Source organism: Mustela erminea, chromosome 8, assembly GCF_009829155.1.
Source record: "Mustela erminea isolate mMusErm1 chromosome 8, mMusErm1.Pri, whole genome shotgun sequence".
In the NCBI taxonomy this organism is placed as follows: domain Eukaryota; kingdom Metazoa; phylum Chordata; class Mammalia; order Carnivora; family Mustelidae; genus Mustela; species Mustela erminea.
Window position 1 is genome coordinate 73,349,682 of NC_045621.1, and position 27,428 is coordinate 73,377,109.

The 27,428-nt window shown below is 39.3% G+C and overlaps 1 protein-coding gene across 5 annotated transcripts; it reads left to right on the top strand.

Moving 5' to 3' along the window:
* The first annotated feature begins 55 nt into the window (after positions 1–55).
* On the top strand, positions 56–26,765 carry PLEKHA3 (pleckstrin homology domain containing A3). Of its 5 annotated transcripts, XM_032356071.1 has the most exons (9): positions 56–141; positions 6,215–6,331; positions 7,274–7,315; positions 12,803–12,958; positions 15,573–15,709; positions 17,242–17,406; positions 21,113–21,156; positions 23,189–23,304; positions 25,814–26,233. In XM_032356071.1, the coding sequence occupies exons 4-9, from the start codon at positions 12,826–12,828 to the stop codon at positions 25,939–25,941; spliced, it is 723 nt and encodes a 240-aa protein (XP_032211962.1). In that variant the 5' UTR covers positions 56–141; positions 6,215–6,331; positions 7,274–7,315; positions 12,803–12,825; the 3' UTR covers positions 25,942–26,233. The 5 variants fall into 5 exon arrangements, with proteins under 5 accessions (XP_032211962.1, XP_032211961.1, XP_032211958.1 ...); XM_032356070.1 differs by lacking the exon at positions 7,274–7,315; XM_032356067.1 differs by lacking the exons at positions 56–141; positions 7,274–7,315 and adding an exon at positions 1,761–2,198 and having other exon boundaries at positions 25,814–26,765.
* Positions 26,766–27,428: the final 663 nt, after the last annotated feature.

The following is a 27,428-nucleotide window of genomic DNA, read 5'->3' on the forward strand; positions in this document are numbered from 1 at the left end:
TCGTCGGTCTGCCCGGGTTCCGTCCCTCCCGGTACCCGAGGCTTTGGATCGCTGTCATTAGTCGTTAAGGCAGGACTGAACTCTTGCACCGCTTCTCGTTAAATCCGCATATTTTACAGAAGGTTTCCTCAGCGTTCGCTGGTAATGATCTCGTTTCCTAAAATGAAACAGAAAAAGAATTAAACGGCCTGGTAGTGGGATGTTGTAGTCAGAGAAAACGGCTGTCATTTCTGGGCGTACAAGGTTTCTTCTCAGACCCACAGGGCGCTGGTGGGCATCTGGGGAGGCATTCTGCCTCTGGTAGGTCCTTGAAAGCACCTTCACGGGGCGGAGTCACGCATTAAGAGGTCCCAGGCTAAGCCACACACCATCTGACGGCCACCTGGTCGGGAGTAAACAGAGGTGCTGCTGCTCCTCTACCGTTTAAAGGCGTTTCCCACCAGCCAACTCCGGAGATTGGGGGACCTGCTGCTGGCGGCCTCCGGGCCGCCCTCGACTGAGGGCCCATGGGAGTTGGGGGAAAACCTGACGGTGTCCCTTTTCTTACCAGCTCCGCGAGGTTGGTAACCATCCACGGTGCACCGAGGAGGAAATGAAGTTATTTGAGTATTTGGCCTTTTCAATCTCACATGCACGGTAGGGATTTCACCAAGTTTGGCACAAAACCAGCTTTTACCCCACCCAACATTTTAGTATGAAATCTTTCAAACATACAGAAAAACTGAATTTTATTGCCCCATTCCCGCGGCCTTCTACTCACCACTTGGATTCTATCATTAACTCGTAACTCTATTCGACTTTTTTTTTACGCCACCATCTACCCATCTCTGTACCCATTGTTCACCAATTCACCTGATTTCCAAGTGAATACCCAAAGACTATTTACCCAGACCAGAAAACGTTCAGCGCAGGCCTGGATTAGGTTCTGGAAAGAGAGAGTTCGTTCTGCTTGGCGTACTCGGCCCTGCTAAGCGAAACCGCAGCACCAAGCCTGCCTGGCGTAAAGCCTGCAGCATTTCATAAATCGGAATTATTGTCATTATGTAAGATGATCATTTCCAAACAGGATTTCTTAAAATCACAAAAGCTAGGGGAAAGTCTTTATTTCTAGAAAAAAAAAAATAAATTCCAAAGTTTGGTTCCGTGTTTTATATTCTAGATGAAGTCGTGGCTATCTGAGGTTAAGTGTCGGCATGGTGACTGTTCTTGGGGCCCCTCACGGTTCCTTGCCGGAGGGCTCGTAGCGGCACCCCGAGGGGATATCTTCCTAGGAGATAATTTCTTGGGCTCTCTGAATTTGGGGAGGGTACGAGGGACACAGAAATAGGTAGTCTTTCACGTTCTTGAAACAACCACCGGAAGGACCTGAGGCTCGGCGATAGGAAAACCTACCGCGCACCAGGACGTGTGCGCGGGCAGTTCGTCGGGGCTACGGGGGGCCGAGAGCGCCGCGGGGTCCCAGTCCGCCCGCCCGGGCTCGGAGGCTTTAGCTCCACCGTGTGGTGGGTCCATGCCTCCCCGGGGCGGAGGGAGAAGTGTGGGGAGCCCCCGGACCGCCGGCCGAGGGCCTGAGGGAGAATGAGGAGGAGTCAGGCGGCAGGACTGGGAGGTGAAGGGTGCGCCGCGGCCGCCAGTCCTCTCCCGCAGCCTCCAGCGCCGCGACCCGGCAGCCAGGCCGCGCCCGCTCCTCCAGCCCCGCCGCCGGGGAGGGGTTTCCCGGGACGAGCCGGCCCCTTTCATCCAGGAAGTGAAAGCGACGTCGGGGTCAATGAAAACAAACGGGGAGGCCCGGGGGGGTGGGAAGGAAGGCGGGCGAGGAGGAGGGAACGCCGGGGCGCGGGAAGGAACAGCCGTGTGGTGGACGCGCGAGCCGAAGGCGGGTTGCGGTCGTGATTTTGTCGCCGCCGCCGCCGAGGCTCGCCCGGGGATGTCTGAGTCCGCGCCTCGCGGCCCCCGAGCTTCAAGCGGCGGCCGCCGCCCGGGCCTCTAAGGGCCGCCACGTCCCGGCGGCGCGCGCGCGGGCTCAGGGCGGCTCGGTGCCGGCGGGGTTGCCCGGGGAGTGCCGGGGCGGGCCGGGAGGGGCTGCCCAGGCTCCGCGCCTACCCAGCACCGCGGCCGGCGCCCGGCCAGGAGGATGCGCGGCGCCGGGCTCTGAAGCATGGAGGGGGTTCTGTACAAGTGGACCAACTATCTCACAGGTCAGAGGGCTCGGGTACCCGGCGGGGGGGGTGGGTATTGGCGGGGAGAGGCGGGGGCCTCCGGCGGGTTTATGTGGGGAGGCTGCGGAAAAAGAGGGTCAGGGGCCTTTCCGTCTCCTTGGCCTGCAGTGACCCTCGCGGAGAATGGGCTCCCTTGGCTTCCCGGGCTTAATCCTTCCCTCCGTCCCTTGTTAGAACTGGCCTCTGCAGGGGACGGTTCGAGACTGCGCACCTTCCTGGCGGTGGGAAGTGTGCCTGACCACTTCTTTCCCCGTGTAATAATGCTTATTTCCTCCCATGGCTTCGGTAACAATTTCCAGTCACACTGCGTGTGTTGTTGCAATCTCCATCCTTATCCACACTTGATTCTGCATTTTGTTAATAACTGAGTTGTCAGGGTGTAGGACTAGAATGGATCCTGTAAGATCAAGATTTAATTTTAGGGAAACTTTTCTATATATATATTTTTAAATTTGTAGAACATTTTAGCACGGTTTATTTTAAAAGTTCTGCACGGTTTATTTTAAAAGTTCTCTTGTTAAAGTTGTTAAACTGTTCCCAGATAACATTCTCTTAGGAGTTGGTTGTCCATGTGCTATCTTTATGTTTTGGAATTAAGGTAAGTGTGAGAAATAGTGGAGGACGGTGCAGTACACAGAAGTGGAACAGTCAGTGTCACCCATGAAGCAGGTTGGAAGGAAAAACTCCCAAGAATCTGTGTTTCTGTAGAAATGAAAGATCAGCAGGGAAGGGGCTTTTTCCGTGACACCAAGAGCCTGGCCCATTTAAAGACCCTTAATTCTGAGTTGTAGTCCCATCTCTGCCATCAACCAACAGTAAGGACAAGTCACTTGCCCTCTCAGGATCTCAGTTTGTGAAGTACAGGATGGTCAACTAGTTTATCTTGAAAGGTGCCTTTCAACTCCAGAATTCTATGATCTCAACACATTAGAGGAAAGGAAGTGAGTTTAAAGGAAGATTAAGTAGCAAATAGATTTCTTGTTCTAGTGTAATATAGACATCTTGATTCCCTACCCACTTATCTACTCTGCCCAAAGTATTGAAAAGTTACCCAAAGTTAGCCTTGGTAACTGCAGGTACACTCAACTTGTGTCCACCCTGACCATGTGCAAAATCTGCCCATAAACACTGTAGGGCATAAGCACTGAGCTAGGGTTGCTCCCTCCTTCCTTTCTTCCTTTCTTCCTTCCATCCTACCTACCTACCTTTCTTTCTCTCTTTCTTTTTCTTTTCTTTTCTTTTTCCTCATTTTCTTTTCTTTTCCTTCTTTCTCTCTCTTCCCTTCTCTGTCTCTTCTTTCTTTCCGATTAATTAGAACGTAAAGCCTGATTTATAGCAGCAAATGCTTTAACATTTATTATATATGCATGTTTTATTTTGCTCATTTGACATTTGCTCATTAAAATGTCAAACAGTTTGTTTCTATAAATAACATGTTTTAGCAGGAAGCTTTTAAAAACCAAGGTATGTATTTGTTCTTAAACATTTTTGGGGGGCAGTTGTGAGAACAGTTACCCTGTTTACTTGAAGTACGGTATTAACTTTAAAGACAGTGGTTTCTATGCTTTGAGATGCAAATGATCATCTCATTGCAAACTTTCATAAGCATAGTGTCTACAGTGTCTTGGGAGGAACCACTTAATGCTAGCCTAGAGCAATGGGTGATTACTAACATGAGTCATAATTTATTCCTGGAGCGAAATGTGGTCTTGGTGGCCATCTTTCTCATCTAGGGCACTGAGCACCAGCTGGTTGAGCTTTTAACCACATGTGCTTAAGCTCTTAGTCTTTGCAGAGCATTTAAGCTAACTGCTAGTATGCATTGTAGAAGCTTGCTGAAAGGAGATCTTTGTTTGGAAGAATTCCATTTTAAAAATATGAATTTGACTTGGTGGCATGATGATTATTAATTTTAGTTCATCTTAGGTCAGAAGAATGAGCAGCTGTTCGTACTGAATGATGTTGAAGGAACTTTTTAGTTTCATGACAGTGTTCTTTGAGAATGTGTTCTTTGTAGAGAATAAGGATTTCAGTAACATTTGGTAGTTGGAGATAAAACGAAAGTTGTTTTTTTTTTTTTTTTTTAAAGAATGCCTCTGAATCTTTTTCAAAGAGATATAGTCCTTTGTTATATAAATGTGTGAATCAGTTAGATTGTTTTGATTAAACATTTCTTCACAAAGGTGTGTAGAGATAACTAACAGTCTCAATTATTTTATTAAGCATGATCACCTTTCAAGTTGCTGCAAATTATAAATGAGTCATTTTACTCATTTGTTTTAAAGAGATATTGAATCTCAATAAAGAAGGCTTACAAAATCACAGTTTGTCTTAAAGGCACCCTGGACCTGGGGTGGAGTATACTTTTACCACCCTGCTTATAATTTGTTTGCCACAGTGAATTAGTGTTTGGAAAGATAATGTTTTCACCATTTCTGTACATACTCAATATACAACATATGCTCATGCAATATATTGCATATCTTTACTCTCATGGATAACATGCAATATCTCACTTTTCTAGTATTTAATCACTGGTTTAATCATTGATACTTTTTTTTTTTTTTTTTTTTAGCACCTGTTATGTGCCAGGCACATTCTAGGTGCTGGGAACATAATGATAAACAAGATAAAGTTCATGTACCAAAAGAACTTAATGTTTTAATTTGCTAGGCCTTATTAGGAGTTGTAGTGTTTCATAATAAGATTTTTTTTAGTGTTTGAAATGTATTTTAATTATTTTGGATATCCAGCTTTCTGAACTGTATTATGACATTCTCTTTTCTGAAATTTAACCTTTTTATGATGACTTGATCCTGTCATTTCACAAGTGTTACAGGAAAAGCCATTTGGGGAGATAAGTCCTGCGTTTGTATCGGGGGTAAGAATGAATCTCCCATCTGCCACTGTCTTGGTATTCTTTGGCCCTGGAAAAACTGAATTGATTAAGCATATAGCAGGCTGTGTCTAATGTGACCAGGCTGAATTGTGATTTAATAGTTACAGAAAGAACAAGGAGAGTCACACTGGCTTTAGTGAGGCACTGTGGTCATGGTCACTCTGTTATTAATCAGTGAACTGTTGTAAATTAGTAGCATGCTTGATAAGATTTTAGGGATCACTGAGTTTGGCTTGTAAGAGTAACAGTTGAACTCTGAGGAAAGCCATCAACCTCATTCTCAGCTTTGCCTTAGAGCCAAGTCTGTGACAGTTGTGTGATCTAGTCACTGAGTAAACACAAATGAAATGAATGATTGCAGTTTCTAGCATTTCTGCCTGAGCTGTGTACAGCAAGGCAAGGAGAGAGGGAATGTGGGAAATCCATGTTATCGCCACAGAATATGCAGCTTCTGTGGAAGAGATTAGAATTCATTCAACACTCACTTGTGCAGGGGAGTTTGCTTAGGCTACATGTAGAAGAAAGAGGGAAGGTCGCATTGCAGAATTGAAAGGCTTAGTGGCACCCGAGAGGTCATCTTGTTCAATCGCTCATGGAAACTGAGAATTTTTGATATTTACTGAAATGGAAAAATTTTTTTCAGCTTACCTAACTAAAGAGTGAGAATAGAACTAGGGCTGGAATCCGTGTTTCTGTTGCTTTTTTCATTATGTTGAAACCCAACTCTGTTCCCTTCAGGAAAAGGGGGAAGTCATGTTTTATCCTGTGTAGGGTTATTATAATATTATATTATTATAACATTATTGAGGATGAGTCTCATGGGTTGTTAAGAAGAAGGTCATGAGTCAGAATACAGGTATTACTCCCTATATTTATGCTGACTGACAGATTTCTGGAGAAGGCTCTGGAGAAGGCTCTCCTAGCAAAGTGGGATTGTGGCAAGAACATTTTGGGTAAGATTTGGCCATTAAAAATTTCATTGTCAGAATGTTACTTTAGAACCAAGAAAACATGGATGACAAATCTTAGAAATCATAGATTTCTATGTGATTAAAGTAATTTCTTATTAATCTTTTGTTATTTATAATCTTTGTAGGTTGGCAGCCTCGTTGGTTTGTTCTAGATAATGGAATCCTGTCCTACTATGATTCACAAGATGATGTTTGCAAAGGGAGCAAAGGAAGTATAAAGATGGCAGTTTGTGAAATTAAAGGTAAGTGAATACATGGAATTAGAGAAACTTGAAGTTAGGTAAGTAAAGCATTCTTCATTGTAGTCTAAAAAGAGGAAAAAAAGCATTTCTAGTCCAATAGAGATCTTCTAATATCATCTATTTGCTTAGTAATTAAGAGTGGCACTTAGCATTATTAAGCACAGTTTTTTACTTTTCTCCTTTTATACATGTACTTTGAATTGAAGTTCAAAAATCTCAGTGTTGGTCTTCCAATTTGGACCTGAAAAAAAGTCTCTTGGGGATGCTATTTCAATAGCATACAGAGTCCGCAAGTGTTTTCTTTCATTCTCATTGTAAAGGTATTGTGAAGATTAGAAGCTGAGCTTTGAAGATGATGAGGCAGGGCGTCTGGCTGGCTCAAGTTGGTAGAGGTACAACTCTTGATCTTGGGGTCATGAGTTCAAGCCCCACGTTGGACATAGAGCTTATTTAAAAAAAAAAAAAAAAGCTGAAGATAATGAGGCAAGCTCTGTATGGTTTTTGATAAAACAGAGTCATAAACTCTTGTTCTTTGCTGAATCAGAGGTAAGCTCTTCTGGGGAATAGAGATATTTTCCTTTTCTTCCAAAAGAGAAGAAATAAAGTGATAGGTCATGCTGTAATTTTCATGATGGAAGGTTTCATAGACCATTGATTCATTTGGACATGTGATTGGGCTGTGTGTGGGGGGTTGAGGTAGGTAGGAGAGATCAGACAAAATGATAAAAAGTACTGAATTCTTCAGGGAATTGAAGGAAAAACTAAAACACTAGAGGAGAGATCAGACAAAATGATAAAAAGTACTGAATTCTTCAGGGAATTGAAGGAAAAACTAAAACACTAGAGGAGAGATCAGACAAAATGATAAAAAGTACTGAATTCTTCAGGGAATTGAAGGAAAAACTAAAACACCTACAGGCCTTTTTCATTTTTCCTCTGTAGCTTGGATACTTGTCCTTCCTGAAGAGTACTTCTTTTGACACGGTGAGCTCTTGGTCATAGCTGTCAGACACTTCAGAGTAATCTCACTGCTCTGTGCATTTTCTTATTTAGATTAAACCAAAGCAGCAGCTAATGCGTTACGTTATATTTTCCAGGGCTGGACCGCTAAATTTGTATGGTATCGTGGTAGTTTTTTGTATGATTTAGCCATGGAGACAAAATAGAATTTTTGCTTGCTACACATCTGGTTCTTCACATTCATTTAAGACTTCCTACCACTGGGACTCTTTCAACGGCAGTGATTTATAACGGGTTAGATCAGTGTCATCCAGGGAGCTTTCTCCAAAATGCACGTCTGCCAAGTGATTGTAACATGCTCCCGGTAGTTGAGAATTACTGCTGTTCTAATGGAAGGAAGTCATGGCTATCTAAGGTAGAGAAACACTTCAGCCTAGTTTTTTTTTCATCTTCCCTGAAATATATGTGATATAATTTTGTTGTTTATTTTTTTTATTTTTTTATTTTTTTAATTTTATTTATTTATTTTTTTTTTAAAGATTTTATTTATTAATTTGACAGAGAGAAATTACAAGTAGATGGAGAGGCAGGCAGAGAGAGAGAGATAGGGAAGCAGGCTCCCTGCTGAGCAGAGAGCCCGACGCGGGACTCGATCCAAGGACCCTGAGATCATGACCTGAGCCGAAGGCAGCGGCTTAACCCACTGAGCCACCCAGGCGCCCCTTGTCGTTTATTTTTAACAAACATACTGAAATGTATACCAATAAGTGTTAGCTTTCCAGGTACTCACTTTTGATGTACTTATTTTTAATTGCACCATCATCATCTGTAACACTTCAGAACTCCTCTTTTAGAATTACCATATGGGGGCCCTGGGGTGGCTCATTCAGTTAAGTAGTTGCCTTTGGCTCAGGTCATGATCTCAGGGTCCTGGGATCAAACACCACATCAGGCTTCCTGCTTGGCAGGGAGTCTGGTTCTCTGTCTGCTGTGCATGCGTGCGCTTTCTCTCTCTTACACATAAATAAATAAAATCTTAAAAAAAAAAATTGCCTTATGAACCAATTTATAAATTGCACAAGAAAAGCGCATTCAAAGCATGAGGGTTTTTTTTTTGTTTTTTTTTGTTTTTTGTTTTTAAGATGATGATTTTGTCTTATTTTATTCCCCAGATTTGATTCCAAATGATATTTGGTGAGAGTCAGAAATCAAACTACAAAGTTCAAAGATTCTCCACCCTTGGGGATATTTAAAAAACTTAGTAGTAGAATCCCAAGGCAATTCTAAAATGTTTCAAGCTATGGCAGCATTTTTGCTGTTGTTGTTTGTTGGAAGTAATCATTCTTTCAAGAATAACATACAGAAAAGGGAACAGATCTTAAATATTCAGCTCGAAGAATGTTTACGAAGTTCACACACTCATGTAATCAATCAGATTAAGAATTCAAATACTAGGGGCACCTGGGTGGCTCAGTCTTTAAGTGTCTGCCTTCAGCTCAGGTCATGATCCCAGGGTCCTGAGATCAAGCCCCACATCGGGCTCCTTGCTCGGCGGAAAGCCTACTTCTCTCCCTCCCACTCCCCCTGCTTGTGTTCCCTCTCTTGCTGTGTGTGTCTCTGTCAAATAAATAAATAAAATCTTAAAAAAAAAAAAAGAATTCGGATATTATCAGTATTCCAGATGCTGGGATATTATCCTGTCTCCTCAGCCACTAATCCCTCTAAAAAGTAACCATTAATCTTTTATTGCCATAGATAAATATTGCCCACTTTTGAACATTTTATAAATAGAATAAATCAGTATTTTGTGTGTGAGTTGGCTTCTTTTACTCAACATTGTGGAATTCATCCTTGTTCTGTGTAATGGTAGTTCAATCATTCGTATTGATTTGTAGTATTTCTGCTGTATGAATATCCCACAATTTGGCTATCCATTTTAGTATTGATGTGTATATATGTTTTTCCATTTGGTATTATAGTGAGTAAAGCTGCCATACAGATTCTTATATATTTCTTTTGTTGAACATATGTATGCATTTCTCTTCAGTATATATCTGGAAGTGGAGTAGAATTGCTGAGGCATTCTGTATTCATACATTTAGCTTTAATAGAATTATAAGGAGAAAATTATTCTTGACACTTGCTAGTAAGGCTGACTTTATTCAGGTCTCTTATGATAGGTATAGGGGCTACTGCAATGGGGTTTTGCAGTAGGGGATAGAGATTGGGCTCAATTCCAAATATGATAAGAAAAGTGGAAATTGGTAGCCTCGGATTGGAGGGGGGAGATTGGTGGATGGAAAATTACTAAGAGAAGACACCAGGGAATAGGGGCCATTCTGGCTAAACCGATCTTAAGGATTCTTGCTGAAGGCCGGCCAGGGTGATCAGATATTACCTGGAGTATATTGGGGGTAGAGGGAGTTGTTCAGACATTGGGGGTAATCAGATATTGATGGTGGAGGATTCTAGCTAAACTGACTTAGTGGAATTCCTGCTAAAATTGGATCCTGTAAGGACAGAGATGGAAGCCCAAGGTCAGCCCCAGTCAAGCAGAGGGAACCTGACTGAAGTTCGATCAAGGAGAGAAACTTTGTCACAGATAATGCCAAACTGTTTACCAAAGTGGTTGTGTCAATTTATTCTTGAACTAGCAGAGCATGAGAGTTCCAGGTGCTTTGCATTCTTTCCAAAACTTGATTATTAGTTTTAAATTTTTTGAATATTTCTAGTGTATATAATGGTATCTTGTGGTGGTTTTAACTTGTATTTCTTCAATAGCTGATGATGAGGTGTTTTTTTTCAGATATTAATTAGCCATTTGAACATTTTCTTCTTTTGGAGTCCCTTTTCAAGCCGTTAGCCTAATTTCTACATTGGGCTATCTTTCATGTTGATTTGTAGGAATTTTTTTAATAGTCCAAACAAGCTTTGTATTGTGAGGATCTTCTTCCACTTTGTAGGTTGCATTTTCTTTCTATTAAAGATATCTTTTGATGAACAAATTCTTAATTTCAATAAAGTCCAATTTTTCAGCTTTTAAAATCAGAGCTTTTTATGTCCTGCTTAGGAAATCTTTTTTCTTCTTGAAGGCTTATTGTTTTACCTTGTCGATATTAGGTCTGTGATTGACTTAAAATTTATTTTTATGTATGGTATCAGCAGGGGTTAAGATTCATTTTTTTCTTATAAGGATATTCAGTTGACTGAATATCAATTATAGAAAATATCAGTCTTTCACCTAGTGCTCCTTAGGAATGTCTTTGTCACAAGTTGAGTGACCGTGTACATTGGGTCTTTTTCTGGACTGTCTTTTGTTCCAAGGACCTGCTTTATATCCTTGTGCCAATATCACACTGTCTTAATTTCTTTTAGCTTTATACTTCCTCATATCTGATAGTCTAAGTCTTCTAACTTTGTTCTTTTTCAGGATTGTCTTGGCTATTATTGGTCCTTTACATTTCCTTAATGCATATTAGAATCTGCTTGTAAATTTCCACAAATGTCTGCTAGAATTTTGACTGGCATTGTATTGAATCTGTACATCAATTTGGGAAGAATTGTGTTCTTGACAGTACTGAGTCTTATGATCAATTAACATGGTATATCCCTATATTTAATTAGGTTTTTAATTTTAATAATGTTTTACAGTTTTGCATATAGAGGTCTTGTCCATTTTATGCTAAAGAATTTGATATTTTGGGAGTCTTGTTCTTAAGTTTGTTGTCTTCTCAGGTGACTACTTTGGAGGAGACATCCTTGGTTAATACACCAATTTTGGTATGTTTTAAAAGGAGTCATCTTTGAGCATCTGGCTGGCTAAGTTGGTGGAGCGTGCAACTCTTGATCTCAGGGTTGTGAGTTCAAGTTCCACAGTGGGCATGGGTCCTACTTAAAAAAAGAAAAAAAAAGGAGTTATCTTATTTTCATTTGTAACAACAATTATTATAAATTTGAGGTTTGTTTTCTTTTGAGGTAGCTATTGATACTTTCACTAGTATTAACAAGTAGCCAAAAAAGAGTTACTCTTGGAGCCTGGGGGTTTTATCCTACCTTGGAAATCTTTTGTACCCATCATTGAATGTTGCATATTTATGTATTTCACTATCCACGTCCAAGGATGGTCTTTTTAAGTAGAATAATAAGCTTCCACGTCCAAGGATGGTCTTTTTTTTTTTTTTTTTTTTTAAAGATTTTATTTATTTATTTGACAGAGAGAGATCACGAGTAGGCAGAGAGGCAGGCAGAGAGAGAGAGAGGAGGAAGCAGGCTCCTGCTGAGCAGAGAGCCTGATGCGGGACTCGATCCCAGGACCCCGAGACCATGACCTGAGCCGAAGGCAGCGGCTTAACCCACTGAGCCACCCAGGTGCCCCCAAGGATGGTCTTTTTAAGTAGAATAATAAGCTAGCCAAGCTTTTGTGGCACTACTTGCCATAGTACATCTAGTCAGTATTTTCAGTAATTAATCATATAAATTAAGGCTTCTTCCAGACTTTCAGGGGCCCTGAAAATTTGGCTCAACTCAGCTTGTCCATTCATGAATATCATTACCATGTAATACAACACAAGGCTCTATTTAGGCTTGTCTCCTCCCTACGTATTGTGTTTATTTCCTCATCTAGGCCTTTTTTATGCAGTTTTTCTCTTAACTAAATCCTACTGTTGTCAAATCCTTCTTCCCGAAGGCTTTTTTCCTACCTTTTCTTACTTTTTCTCAGTTCAGTTACATATGATGTCTTCATACCAAAGAGTTTATCATTTAGTTGTTTTGATTATTTTTAGTGTGTCAGTTTGTTTCCCTGGCTAAAGTGTCAGCTCTGTTAGAGCAAAGACTCCTTTCTTTCTCCTCTCCTTCCCCCTCTACCGTCACTCCTTTGAGCTGAGTAAATACTTGTTGATTAAGAACGATGTAGCACAAATTTAGTCTTACAACAAGGATTGAGGATTGGCTCACTATGATCCTTGATTAGTTCTTTTTTGTCAGAGTATCAAGGGGGGGTGGTTTAGGAGAGCAGGGAGGATGGTAGGAAAGAGAAGGTCTCAAATACTCATGCTTATGCTGTGCCCTTAGTTGAGGACTGCTGTGCTAATGGAAGGTGGCCTTAGCTACCATGTATTGGGCCTCTTCTGAATGTCAGGCACTGTCCTAGGTTTGGGGGATAAAACACAGCCTTTTCTTTCAAAGAAATCAGTAAAACCTGTGTGATAAGTGTGACAGTGCCTGTGTATCAAAAGTAGTACAGGCAACCCCTAGAGAGGGAGTTTTTTAGTTGTCAGTGCTGTTTTCTCTTTCTCTTTCCCACGACTTTGGGACCCTGCCAGCATGAATATATGTGAGCATGTGGTTTTGCGAGGCCACTAGACAGCCCTTTAGGGAGAAGCAATGCCTGCATCCTGAAGCTCGACTTCTTGTTTTAGGTGTCTAAAGCCTCTAACACTGTACGAGTGATTGTTTGAGTCTCCCCTAATTAAGTTCATGACTGTATTTCCCCCATGTTTATCATCATAGTCCATTCAGCAGACAACACAAGAATGGAATTAATCATTCCAGGCGAACAGCATTTCTACATGAAGGCGGTGAATGCGGCGGAAAGACAGAGGTGGCTCGTTGCTCTGGGGAGCTCCAAAGCCTGTTTGACTGATACTAGGACGAAAAAAGAAAAAGGTAAACTATATATTTTTCTTTTGTGATGAGAATATTTTCTTAAACATAAATGTATATAGTGTCTTGTGCACTTTTAGTCATCTGTCCTAAAGACATAATCAGAAATGTACAAGATGATTTACATGCTTAGATACTCATTATAGTAAAAAAAAACTTGTGAACAATGCAAAGGTTGAAATTTAGGGGAACAGGTCAATAAAGTATAGGCTGTTATAAGCTGATATGTAGCCAGTAAACTGTTTGCAAGGAATTTTAATAATGTGAGAAAATGCCCAACATTAAATGATAATTGGAAAAAAGCAGGATTCAAAATTACATATCCATTCATTGGTCAGCTCAGGAAAGCTATGTAAAATTGGTCAAGTTGTTACCTTTGGAAAGGTAGTTTGTAGGAAGGAGACTTATTTTTCATGCATAGGGCCCCCTGCTCAGCGGGGAGGCTCCTCCTTCTCCCTTTGTCCCTCCTCCTGCTCATGCTCCCTCTCTCTAATACATAAACAAAATCGTTAAAAAACATATTTATATTTTGGGAGTGAGTTTGCAGTTGTTTGATTTTTCTTTTCTATTTTTTTGGAGTATATAATATAATTATTTTAATAATTAAAAAATACTAGGAGTTAGGTTACTGAAAACAAGTAAACTATGGGTATTGAAAAATGAAAGCCTAGAATTGAATTTTAATTATTTAAAAATATATGAAAGAACATCATGGGTAGAGTATGGCTAAGGGTAGGATAAGAAGGAATGGAAATTCACAATAGCCAAAAGGTAGAAATAACCCAAATGTCCATAGACAAAGAAGGAGATAAACAAAATGTAGTATTACACATACAATGGAATAGTATTCAACATTTAAAAGGAAGGATATTCAGACACATGTTACAACATGGGTGAATCTTTTAAGGTAAGTGAAATAAGCCAGTCACAAAAGGACAAATATTACATGATTGCACTTACTGGGATGCCTAGAGTAGTAAGATTTATGAGATAGAAGGCAGAGTAATGGTTGACCGGGGCTGGGGGGTGGGAGAGATGGGGCTTTATTGTTAAATGGATGTAAAGTTTCAATTGGGGAAGATGAAAAAGTTCTAGAGATGGATGATGGTAATGGTTGTAGGCATTATGAATGTACTTAATGTCATTGAACTATATACTTAAAAATGGTTAAGACAGTAAATTTCATTGTATGTATTGTACTGTAGTCGGGGGAAAAAAAAAAGGAATGGACTTAAATTTGAGTAGAAACTAATTTAGGTTAGGTCAGATGGGCAGATAGAGCTGGTTTGGTCCACTGTGGCTAGAGTGGCTTTGTGGCTAGTATCACAAAGCTGTGCCACTGATTCAGGGTATAGGGAGACATGGGAGGATCTACTACATGTATTTTTCCCTGCTTCCTCTGCTATTTACACTGCTAGTTTAGAAGGTATTGGTAAGTAATGACTGGGACTATGGCTGGATATTTACTCTTTCTGGACATAGTAAAGAAAAGAAAGTAAGTTCTTAATAAAACCATTCTGAAAACAGTATAATATGAAGATGAAGTTATGGAAGGAACAGAAGAAAATAGATGTTTATATGATAGTTTTAACTACATAAAAATTAAAAACTTCTATGTTAAAATGCACAATAAAGAAAACTGAAAGATAGCAGATAGATATGGAAAAGGGCGTACAGTATATAGGAAGGGAAAAATTGCCATATTTAATGTGTAAGAACTTTCATAAATTATTAATTTGAATATTAATAAGAGAAAACATTACAACTGGAGAAACATTACAACTGGAAAACAGCAGTACAACTGGAAAAACCTTAATATTCAAAGGTTAGAAAAGAACATTTACAAAAGAAGAAATATAAGCACTTTTTAAATGAAAGATGAGTAATGGAATGAGAATATTCTGGATAAAATATCCAATGGTTGGGGCTCTTGGATAGCTCAGTTGGTTAGGTGACCAACTCTTGATTTGGCTCAGGTCAGGATCTCAGGGTAGTGAGATAGAGCCCTGAGTCCTGTCAGGCACCATGCTCAGTGTGGAGTCTGCTTGAGGTTCTTTGTCTTTCTCTGCCCCTCTGCCACTCACATGCTTTCTCTCTCTCTCAAAATAAATAGAATCTTTTTTAAAAAAGATTTTTTTTTTTTTTATTTACTTGACACAGAGAGAGAGAGAGACAGAGAGAGACAGTGAGAGATGGAACACAGGCATGGGTAGTGGGAGAGGGAGAAGGAGTCTTCCCACTGAGCTGGGAGCCTGATGCAAGACTTAATCCCAGGACCCTGGGGTCATGACCTGAGCTGAAGGCAGATGCTTAAAGAGTGAGCCACCCAGGCTCCCTAAAATAAAGAAAATCTTAAAAAAAGATCCTGTGGTCATCACCCTGACTCTGGAAATTAATCTACCTAAACTTCATGTCAGATATATGACTCCCATTTTTTCCCAGTTGTCTGAAGAAACGGTATTTCTTCAAGACCCTTGTATCCTATTTCCAAGAGCTCCCACCTCGTAAGCTATAGGTATTTATATCTATTGCCTTACTTTTTAAATGATTCCATTTGTTTTATTGCTCAAAGGATATGAAAACAAACTAAGTGAATGTTTATATATGTTCCCTTCAGAAATAAGTGAAACCAGTGAATCACTGAAAACCAAAATGTCTGAACTTCGCCTCTACTGTGATCTCCTAATGCAGCAAGTTCATACTATCCAAGAATTTGTTCATCATGATGAGAATCATTCATCTCCCAGCGTGGAGGTACACAGAAATGATCCCTTTATGTCTGGTTATGCTTTGTAATACCCTGATGGGTGAGGTTCTTCCCAAGGGGTGACAGAGAAGCATTTTCTAAATGAGCTATTTTTAGCTACTCTGAGCTGTCCCTACTACAGACTCTGGATATCTGTAGGATCTTCTAGATTATATCTGTGCTACCAGAGGAAAGCAGGAAGCAGCACATTTCTCTGGGAAATCAAGGCATATTTTTGCAGCCAATCTGATGATTTGGAGGTTGGGGTGGGGAAGAAGCATTCCAGACTTTGTTTTCCAGACTGGAATCATTAGGCAACCGCTATTCTCTTTCTTTCGGTATACAAGGCCCCAGTTTCAGTGACTGAGAGTTGATAATTTAGCTATTATCAAAGAACTTTTAAAAAGTGTCCTCAGAAGAGTAATTCAGGAATCAAATTTCAAATCTGTGGGGCCTGGCTCTGAAATAGGTTCACACTTTCTGATAAAAGAGGGTCAGTGGGCCCTCTTCTCTGGGTGAGAGGCCGGCATGGTTCCCAGTCTCCTTCTACCTGATTTGGGAAAAATGGGACAAGAAATCTTCCTGTCCCTCCTGTGGCCTTCTCCTGGTGGGAAGTAATCTTCTGTGAGGTCACCTCTGGTTGCAGGCACCTGAAACCAGAAGGGCATTTACTGTTTCACCATAAGCTCTCTGGAGGTAGGTGCCCTCACATTTGTTCCGGCAGCTCTATGGTGGTATCGAGGACTTGGGCTTGTTCTGTCCTTCCACTCTGCTGTTCTTGGTGTATTCAATTTTTCCCCTCTGCCCAAGGCTTCAGGGTGACTTCCAAGGTCACACAGGTGCAGGAGGCAGTTGGGGTAACCAGAGTGGAAAAAGACCTTCCCAATTTGCTGTCCTTGGCTTTAATCCAGGATCGAAAGTCTCAGCAGCTCCTCAGTGGACTTCTTATTTTTTTATTTTTATTTTTATTTTTTTGGTCTGGGTCAAAGGAAACTGAAGAAATACCAATATTTCACAAAGGGTCATGGACTAACCATGGCTGGCTCAGACCAGTCTGTATTCACCCCCCCCAGGGTCAGGACACATTGCTGTCATGGAAAAAAAAAAAAAAAAAAAAGATTGGGGTTTGTATTCTACCAAGGAAGAAGTGGGAGAAGGGCTTGGAGGTAGATACGAATTGTGCCTGCCACTAAGTAACTAAGTAACTCTCAGGGTGTTCTACTGCTGTGACCTCCTTCAGAATTTGGATGCTTAGAAAATTACTGTTTAGTTAGGTTTATCTAAGATACATTTTTATACATAGTTTTTAATACGATTGGTATTTGGTTTAAATGCAAAACTTATTTTTTCTTAGACTCTAATTCATGCATTCTTTGCTTGATAGGCATTTCTCATTCATGTATTGCTTTAATTTTCTAAGGTAGTATATTTTGAGTAGATTTGCACATAAGCTAGTAAGATATCTGTCACTTGATTAGAACATAGTGCATGATTCCATGTAGTCGTGTGTGAGTGTTCAACTCAGTGCATAATTTTTCAGAACATGAATGAAGCCTCTTCTCTGCTTAGTGCCACGTGTAATACATTCATCACAACGCTTGAGGAATGTGTGAAGATAGCAAATGCCAAGTTTAAACCTGAGATGTTTCAGCTGTCCCATCCGGATCCCTTGGTTTCTCCTGTGTCACCTTCTCCTGTTCAAATGGTTAGGAATTGTTTTTGTTTTTGTTTCCAGTGATGTTGCATGTTTGTTTCTGTTTTTATTTTTAAGGGAGGAAAGTGGCAGTGGCAGAGAAATAGTCAACAGATCGAATCAACAGATCTAACATCTTCGGTGTTGGAGCCTCTCAGCTCTTTGGGGTTAGAATGTGCGAAGGTCCTGATTGCCTCCCCTTGGAGGACCATGCCATTTATCCCAGCATGCTGGGGAAATAGTAAAATGTTCTGTGGGTGTTGGGACACAGAAGAGGTTGGGGGCACTGCTCTCCTTGGGATAAAATGAGGGATAAAATTAAGCAAAGGGATAAAATTAAGCAAATCTTAAAGGAGTTGTAAGGAGTTTGAAACAACATGATATAGGGAAAACAGTATTTTGTAGTCAGTATTTGGATTTGAGCCCTCTGGGTAGGCAAGTTCCTTAATCTCTCTGGACCTTATTTTGTTCATCTCTAAAATAAAGGGTCTCCTCCATCAGCGGGTTATTGCAAAGGGGCTGACCTGTTTTACACAGGTGCTTTTTTTAGTTTCTTTCCTTCTGATTGCCCTGAACAACCAGTACTCTTTGCTGGGGGCAGTGGACTTGTTGTCCTTCCCAAGCTAATAAACTCGCTCAGGTAAGCTATACAGAACTCACAGGTGAGACAAGAGTTTGATGAAACTTTTACATTTCTTTCATCCAGGTGTTTTCAGGAATATATATTTGTGTGTGTGTGTGTGTGTGTATGCACACACATATGTGTATGTATGTGTATATGTGTGTACATATATGTATGTGTGTGTGTGTCTGTATATATATATATATACACACACACATACACTTTTTTGAAAAAGATTTTATTTATTTGTCAGAGAGAGGCAGAGAGAGAAACAAGTGGGGGCAGTCGCAGGCAGAGGGAGAAGCAGGCTCCCTACTGAGCAAGGAGCCCAGTGTGGGACTTGATCCCAGGACCCTGGGATCATGACCTGAGCCGAAGACAGACATTTAACCAACTGAGTTATGAAGGCATCCCAGGAGCCCTTTTATAGAAGGAAGAATGCCTCCTGGTACTATTTTAGCAATTTCTTGAAGGCTTATTTATTAGAAGAAGGAATAGTGTACAACTTACTTATTTCTAGGTTCTCTTATCCACCCCGGCCAATTTAGCAATATGAGATTAAGTAAAGATTATTACCTGAATTTATTTAGATCATTGTTTTCTAATCAATGTATGATGCACTAATAACGTCCCCTGGGACAGGCATACTATGAAAATGGGTTTTATGGGAAAATTAAATTGACAGATGCTAGATTAACTTGAATGAATTGGGTTTCTCTGTCATAGGACTTCTTAGAACCTCTTTTTTTTTTTTTTTAAAGATTTTATTTATTTATTTGACAGAGAGAAATCACAAGTAGATGGAGAGGCAGGCAGAGAGAGAGAGAGAGGGAAGCAGGCTCCCTGCCGAGCAGAGAGCCCGATGCGGGACTCGATCCCAGGACCCTGAGATCATGACCTGAGCCGAAGGCAGCGGCTTAACCCACTGAGCCACCCAGGCGCCCTTCTTAGAACCTCTTTTATGCTAACATGTATTATGAATCTCTGAGGAGAGGTGTTATGTCTTGTTTCTGAAATTTATTTGACCCTTCTTTTGTATTTTTGAATAACATCTCATAGGACAAGTAGTCTTCAGTAGAACAGTTTGACAGTACTGCTTTATAAAACAATTATGAAACAATTATGAAATAACCTGTATGGTTGAACAAGAAAAGATATTTTGAGATGGTTGTGTATATATTATAGTGTTATGTTCCTAGGTCGGGCACGTTCAGGATGGTGTGCTGGTAGATGTCTGTTTTAGGACTGTGTTCCTGAGATTGATATATAAGGGCTACACTGTTTTTTAAGGTGTTAAGTACAGACTTTACTACAAATTCTACTGTATTTGACTTCATAAAATCAAATGCAATAAAACTGCCTCAAAACTGCCTTTTTTTTTTTGTATTAGATTTCTGAGGAAAATGCCTTCTGTTACAAATGCTCTGTAGTTGAGAGAGGTCATATGTATATTTTATGTCTAAGAAACTATAATAACTGTCCGTTTTAAGCCAAAACCTTTTATCAGTAGCAGCAGTACAGGAAAGTCTAATAAGCTAATCTAAAAAATACTGGCTAGGAACTATTTATTTTTACTTTGCCATTTTATTTCATACATCAAGCAAAAATTATGGCATATGATAATTAGTTCTGGAGGCACAGCATGGAAAAAAGTTCAGACAGTCTTTTTGGGAAAATCTTTTTTTTTTTCTTTTTAATAATATGAGTAAATGGAAAATAAAGCTATGAAAGATTTGAGAATTCTAGAACTATTTCAACTGATTTTTTAAAAATTTATTTATTTTTTTGACAGAGAGATCACAAGTAGGCAGAGAGGCAGGCAGAGACAGGGGAGGAAGCAGGCTCCCTGCTGAGCATAGAGCCAGATGTGGGGTTCGATCCCAGACCCTGGGATCATGACCTGAGCCGAAGGCAGAGGCTTTAACCCACTGAGCCACCCAGGTGCCCCTAAACTGATTTTTAAACTACTTTATGTAGTTAATCTTATTGTGTCCCTTCCTAGAATAAATGTGCATTCGGTTTTATTTCAAATCATAATCAGAAGTTCAGACAATCGTCATTTGACCCACAGATCGAATAATAATTGTAGTTGGGATGTCCTTAGGTGAGTAATCCCAAAGGACTTGACTTCTGTTAAAGGAGATGTTAATGTCCATCTGCAGCTTAATGTCAATCATATTAGTGTTCCTGGACTATAAATTGGGTTGGTCATATCTGTTATCATTTCAGCTGGGACTTCTTTGAACAGCTGGTGGCTCCTGTTACAAATACAGCAGGCATTTACATAACTCAGATGTTAGACTTGGAATTGTAAGACCCTTGGGCCCCTGCATGTAAAAGCAACTGACCTTATCCTGTAGTATAAACTTTGCTTTTCAGCTGCCTTGCTAAACATTGAAATAATCTGTTTTAATTGGGGATCTCCTTCAATTTTTTTGGTGGAGTAGTTGGATCTTTTAAATTAAATTTGGTGTTTGTCGTATTTATTAGTGCTTTTAATTATGTTTTTAAAAATTATTTTAAAATACATGTTTTAAGGACTATTTGAGACTTAAGATTCTTCTTCTGAGTTCTTTAAAGACTTGAATTACCAATGCCCTCTTCCATGAAAACCATACTTTACAACATCTGTGTGACAGCTACCTGAATAATGAATTATAAAGAGAAGCTTTGCTACCAGATTCTTTTCCTGGTCTTTAAGAAAAAGAGAGGGAGAGATATTAGATTATTTTCTGGCTTGCTATATATTCCTTTAAATAGTATGGTTTTTTGGGTTGGTTATATACGTTTTTTATATTTTTATATATGAGCACACACTCAGACATATATGATACATATGAAATTTGATTTTTATTACTGAGGAAAGAATCTAGCATGTTTCTGATATGTGTTGAGAAAGATTCCAATTAATGGTTATTAGGGACAAAGCTTGACATTGTGCTGATAGTGTTGCTTGAGTTTGTAAAAGATAAATTTCTTGGCCAGTCATCTTTTCCTCTGAGCAGATTTGTGTTAATAATAATAATAATAATAGATCAGAACTGTATTATTCTACTTGGTGTATGGATTAGGCTCATTTTCCTTTTCTGTTTCTAGATGAAGCGTTCTGTCAGCCATCCTGGTTCTTGCAGTTCAGAGAGGTAAAATAAACTTTTGTTCTAATCAAGTTCTCTCAAAATTATACCTACTCAGAGAAGTTTTTTGGGCCCTTAACACAAAGTCGTGTGGGTTGGCAACTTTTTGAGCAGAGCCTGGTTCTGATTTGCTTAGCATTGTATCTAAGTATAGGGCCTAGCCCCTGTAGGTAGTCGGTGAAGATAAAAATGAGTGAATAAATTCACCAGCAAGGTAAACACCTGGTCAGCTCTTACTCCTTTTTTTAATGTTTGAAATTATATCAAATGATTGTTGTAGAAATCCATTTTGAGGTACTGGGGGGTCCAAAGCTTAGGCTTACTTTAGGACAGCTTTCTATAGTCTTACATTCATTCTGATCTGTTGTTTTGTTAAGAGTTAAAGATATTATTGAAAAACCAATTGATACTTTAAAGTATATATTCATAGCAACACATTTAAGACATTTATCTTCTAGATAGATCTTGCTAATATCCCAGGCTACTTAAGTGTTCTTTATCTTGGTAGGTCTTTTAAGTTGCTCTGATTGGTTCTTTGGAAAACAATGAAATTGTAGTGGCATTAGCTTTTATTTCTCTACATTAAGAAAATGTGCTAACTGAGCCCTTAGTATTGTCACTCCCTCCCACTCCCCACCATGAATATGTAACCTCTGAACTGTCTCGTGCTCAGAGGAGCCCTGTGATGTGTACATACCTGATCCTGTCGGGGAGTGAAGAGATTCACCAGTTAGTAAAAGCTTGATCCCTTTTACAGACTTATATTTGTGATAGATATTTCTACCTTATTAGATAAAATATAACTAGAATTTAAAAAAAAATGGGCTGGGTATCACAACCTGAGATCAGGACTCTGAAGTCAGAACCTGAGCCAAAACCAAGAGTCGGATGCTTAACCAACTGTGCCACGTGGGTGCCCCACGTAGGTGCCCCAAATATAATTAGAATTTTAAAATTGTATTTTCTCGATAAATCAGGATAGTCATTACAAACAGTAATGTTGGGCTTTCCATAGAGTGGTAGCTGAAGTGCTGTTGAGTGGTGCCGATTTGCTTCTGTGCTGGATATTTTAGATTGATTTTTCTAGTTTTCTAAGCTATTATTTATTTATTTATTTATTTATTTATTTATTTTTGTTAATTTATTTGAGAGAGAGCACGAGCGAGAGTTGGGGGAAGGAGCAGAGGGAGAGGGACAAGCAGACTTCAGCATTAGTTGGAAGCCAGATAGCAGGGCTCAGTCTTACCACACTGAGATCACGGCCTGCCTGAGCTGAAATCGACAGTCGATGCTTACCTGACTGAGTCACCCAGTCGCCCCACAGATTGCTTTTTTAAAAATAGTTTTTGTAGCCTCTATTTGCCAGGGCTGTTTGTTTTTGCTGCTGTCAGGGAGCTGACCTCTAGCATGTTCTTGCCTGCTTGCTTATCCCCTTCACACTGCTATTTTTGATCAGATATGGATGGACACTAGATACATGCACTTGTGAAGTCATAACTTTTGGTTTTCAAACATTTGTTAACCATCTGATATGTCTGCGGTCTCACTGGACCCTTCTCTGTAAAAGAAGTTGCTTTCTTTTACGCCCTTTCCATTTAGTTTGGCTCAGAGGTCTTATTCTTCAGGTTATCAGCTGGATTCTAAATGATTTGACTTGCCTGTAGCCTGACCTCTGAAAGAATCAAAAGTTGCTAAAATAAAAATTTGGAAATAAAAATAGTTCCACTTTCGTTTAAAGAAGTCATTTAAAACTCCAGTTAAGGGGTGCCTGGGTGGCTCAGTCCATTAAGTGTCTGACTCAATTTTGGCTCAAGTCATACGTTCAGCGTCATGAGACCAAGGCCCATGTCTGGTTCATGCGGAGTCTAGAGCTTGCCCCAGATTCTCCCTCTCCCTCTCACCCTCCTGCCCTACCCGCATCCTCCACTGATGCGTGAGCTTACTCTCTTTAAAAGAAACAAAAAAACCCTCACTCCAGTTGAGGGTATTATCATTTGTTTAAGGCCTTACAATGTATTGCATTTTACTTACTTTGTAGGAGTAGCCACTCTGTAAGAGAACCAGTATCTACACATCACCGACTCACCCAGCGCCGCCGAAGAACCTACTCAGATACAGACTCTTGTAATGATATTTCTCTTGAAGACCCAGATAGTGAGTTAAATGGGGCTCTGTCTCTTTCTTTGGCTTATTCTCCAGAATTATTGTGGTGCCCTCTAAGCGTTGAAATAAATGAAGGATACTGAGAGTCAACACTGTACTTTGCCCTTGGATTCATTCCTTAATTCAGAGTCAGGCAAACAGCACCCAGTCCACAGAAGCTCATACTTCCTCTTACAGACACCTTTGTTATTAACCAAGAAGTGCTGAATACATCCATGTAAGTGCCCTATCTTTGATTTATAGATATAACATCAAAATTTTTCTTCCCACTACATTTTAGTAATTTCTTAGTAATGTTCTACTCCCACTCTATTTACATTTCAAAACCATTTTAGAAGAAAGCGTGAATTGTGGCTAGGATTCTAGGGGAAAATAAAGGCAAGGTCTAAGTTCAGAGAAGAAAAATCAGTATTGTTACTTAAATAATTTGAAAGGGCTAAATTTTTCAGGTGGTGGTGGTGAATTATAGTAGCATTTATTTCTGTACCTTTTTCTCCCTTTTTCTTTAAAGAGGCAACATACTGTGATTGAATACTTTAGGAAAGGTTTTGTGATTTATGTTCAAATTTAGTTATTTTTCTCTTCAGAGAGAAAGCTTTGAAAGTATGTCAGAATATCTAGTTAGACAGTAGTGACTGTGGTTTCTAGTGAACACAAATAGGGTCTTATTATTACGACTCCATTAGTAGACTTTTGCTTTTCAGAGTCTTTACTCTTGACCATGAAACGTGTGATGGAAATTACATACAGTTCCTACTTAGGGGATAGGTTGTGTTCCAAGAATTTGTAAGTCTGTTGTTTGGAACACAGATTTTATTTCTCTTGTGGAAATGACATCATAAATAGTGTTTAGATTTCTTTAGGTTGCCTGGAAGAGCCTAGCTAATTCACTTTGATTAACATTTGTTTTACTGAACCAGAAAGTTAAATGGGTTTAATGAGACGGGAAGATAGAGTTTGTGAAGATGGTGGAGATTAGAAAGGGACTGCTGGTCATTTTCAGATTTTTAGAAGATGGTGACATCTTTTTTTTGTTGTCCATTTTTCTTACAGAACACTGTAAGAGCACTACTCTATGCTTATGGCCACTTTTGAATTTAATTGGGATAGCGGGTAAAAGAAGGAAGGAAAAGGGGTGAGGGTGGGAAGGGGGAAGGAGAAAGAAACTTTTCCAGGCCAATGTAGTGCAACTTGGAGGAGATAAGAGGAAGAGGGTTAGAGGTTAGGTGTGGAAAGAAAAGTTACCAGAGGCAAGTAGCGTAGATTCTGATTTACTTTGTTCTTTCTGGTTTACGTGACTCTGAGTCTAGAGCCCATGAAAGGGTTCTCTATGCTGCCTTGTACTTTTCTGTAGATGCTCTCCTTTTTACTCTAAGGGGATCATTTTCATTTGTGATGGTGAAAGTAATTTTTTTTAAAAATCCAGCCACTTTTCTTAGTTCTCTTATAAGCACCCCTGTTTTGAGTTTTGAAAACAATTTCCATAAGCTCTCAGTGCGCTTGCCCAAGTCCATTTGGCATTCCTGTACTAGCTGTTAAGGAGTGTAACAGAACCAGTCACACATACTGCACACACGTGTACACACACACACGAACATCCCTGTTTATATAAATACATGTATCTCAGGTCTCTAGGTCAGAAGTTTTATCCTTAGATTGCCTTCTGTTTATCCTAGAGTTTAGTGTCTCAGTCAGTTGATAAAGTGGAGACTGCATTTTAGTGCTCTTCTTTAGAAAGTACGTGTTTTGCAATTGGGCAGTCTTGATGGCGGCCCCACTAAGAATATTTATCCCCAAATATTCTTTTCCTTGAGAGAGAAAATGCCTTCTATTTTTTATTAACTAGATTTAAGAAAATTATAAAAGTGTAACTGTTCATGGTAAAATCAAATACCATGTACATAAAAGTGCAGTTGTTTTGGGTTGGGGCCATGCCGGGGCTCTCAGCCCGCAGCTGCAGCAACAGCTCTGTGAGTTGCATTCCACGTGGAAATATAGGGACTCCTGGTGACAGGTACCTTGTCAGCTTTGCTCAGGAAGTCATTCTATTACCAGTTGTTTGATCTTGGGTTAGGCATGTAACCTTTTTTGAGTCTTATTTTTTTGTTTTTTGTTTTTCCCTAGAAAACAAGGGGGATACTAACAGCATTACCACAGTCAGGCTGAAGAAGCCATAATTAACCAAGACCACATTCACTTCAGCACATATTTCTGACTGCCCGTTATGTGCCAACTGTGCTTCTAGCAGTGAACAAAACAAATACCTCTACTTCTGGTAGCCTCATAATTTATTTCCCTAACTATGAAGTTTCTCCTTATGATTGCCAATAGCAGGAAAGTGAGATTTTTCTCTACCATGCAAACAGTCAAAACATTAATAGGAAGCTGAAGGAGTTTCATGTCCCTAAATAGGAAATTTAAAATGTTTTTTTTTCCCCCCCACAGGGAACTGGAGTTCATATCGATAGGATGTTTAACCGTTTAATTAATTTCTTCATAGGACCTGTTCACTGTTCAAGAAATACACTCAATGGAGATTTGACATCAGCAACAATTCCTGAAGAAAGCAGACTTATGGCCAAAAAAAAATCTGAATCGGAAGATCCTCTTCCATCCTTCTCTTCCTGAGGAAACGGAAGTGTCCAACTTCCTCTAAGTATTGCTATGCAAAAGCTGCTGTAATTAAACTATGTTATAGGGAGTAGTTTTTCCCTTAGGATTTCTCTGCACTTTATAGAATACTGTAAAACAAACAAACAACAACAAAAAAACAACCCACATACCTTTGAAGTGTATTTTATCTTTATATAGTTTATTTGCAAGAGTATTTTCCTAATAACTTCACAGTATGAATGTGCATCTTTTCTTTTTTTTTTTTTTTTTAAAACAAATGATGGTGTAACATTTTGACCTCCATAAGGACAAATGTAGATATTTTTCTAAAAAACTGTGAGGGACTGACAGATGAGTCAGTGTGTATTGTAGCTTATAAACATGAAATCTTAGAAACATAAGGTTTCTGTTTGACAGAAGTGTGATATATGTAACTTGTGCCATGGACCAGACGGTCACTTTACCCCAGCTAAAAATGAGTTACAATAGCAGCTTGATGGAGATTCTATTGTATTCCTTTAAGCAAAAGGACACATTTAATATTCTAAATATTTTTAGCCCAAATACCGTGACATATTGAGGATTTTTTAAAAACCAGGCTGTGCTGTCCTTCATATGTGAAGTTGACACTACTGATTTGTCAATACCAAATGTTGGGTTAAAGTATTTAACTTTTATTTATTTTTCTGTTGCATCAAAAAAATGATTGCATCCTAACTTTTATGACCTACCAAATTTAAGATGTGTATACATTGTTATTTACATTGTTCTAGAAAAGAGGTTAATGTTGTAGTGACCTTGCTCACTTATACCAGAGAAATAAATGCCTTTCAATGGAAGAGGATTTTAGTGCTTTTTTTCCTAAAATAGACATTAAGCTGCTGTTGTAAGGTATTAATGTTTGCAGCTGTAGACTATCTAGGGACACTTTTTTATTTATGACTATTTATACAAAAAAGGAATTCTGTCAAGGTGACTGCTCTACATCACTTGAGAATGGCATTATTTAATTAAAGAACGAATAGCATTTTTTGGTAGTGCCTGTCCATACCTATTGTCAGTGTTTGCCTTGTAAACTGTTTCTTTCTTTTTTTTTTTTTAATTCATTTTGGAGGGATGGTTTTGTCCAAGGTCTTGGATGAGGAGCACTTTAAAACAAAATGGTTTGGTGTTTTTAAGTTAATCACATGTTTAATAAATATATGGTTTTTGCATTCAAACTCCTCATATAATACATTGTATTTTTTATATTATTGATATTCTGTCTAATCTTTATCAAGTGCTATTAGTGTTCTCTATTGCTTTGGTTTTGTTTGTATATTTTTTTAGTTTGTTGCATATTTTTTGAGGCATATTTTTTGGTTTGTTGCCTATGAGCTTAGAATAGTGTGGCCTATTTCACTTTAAATTTTTTTCATAGATTTATGTGGGACTTTTTTTTAAAGAGTTAATATTTGGTATTTACTTCACTAAAAATAAATCTGTAATTATAAGTTTAAAAT

Bases quoted from the DNA above. Each gene is read 5' to 3' on its own strand.
- PLEKHA3 (XM_032356066.1), top strand. From the start codon at position 5,993: ATGCTGACTGACAGATTTCTGGAGAAGGCTCTGGAGAAGGCTCTCCTA. The intron at 12,959-15,572 runs GTAAACTATATA...TGTTCCCTTCAG, and splicing joins TAGGACGAAAAAAGAAAAAG to AAATAAGTGAAACCAGTGAA. The intron at 23,305-25,813 runs GTGAGTTAAATG...ATTTCTTCATAG, and splicing joins TTCTCTTGAAGACCCAGATA to GACCTGTTCACTGTTCAAGA.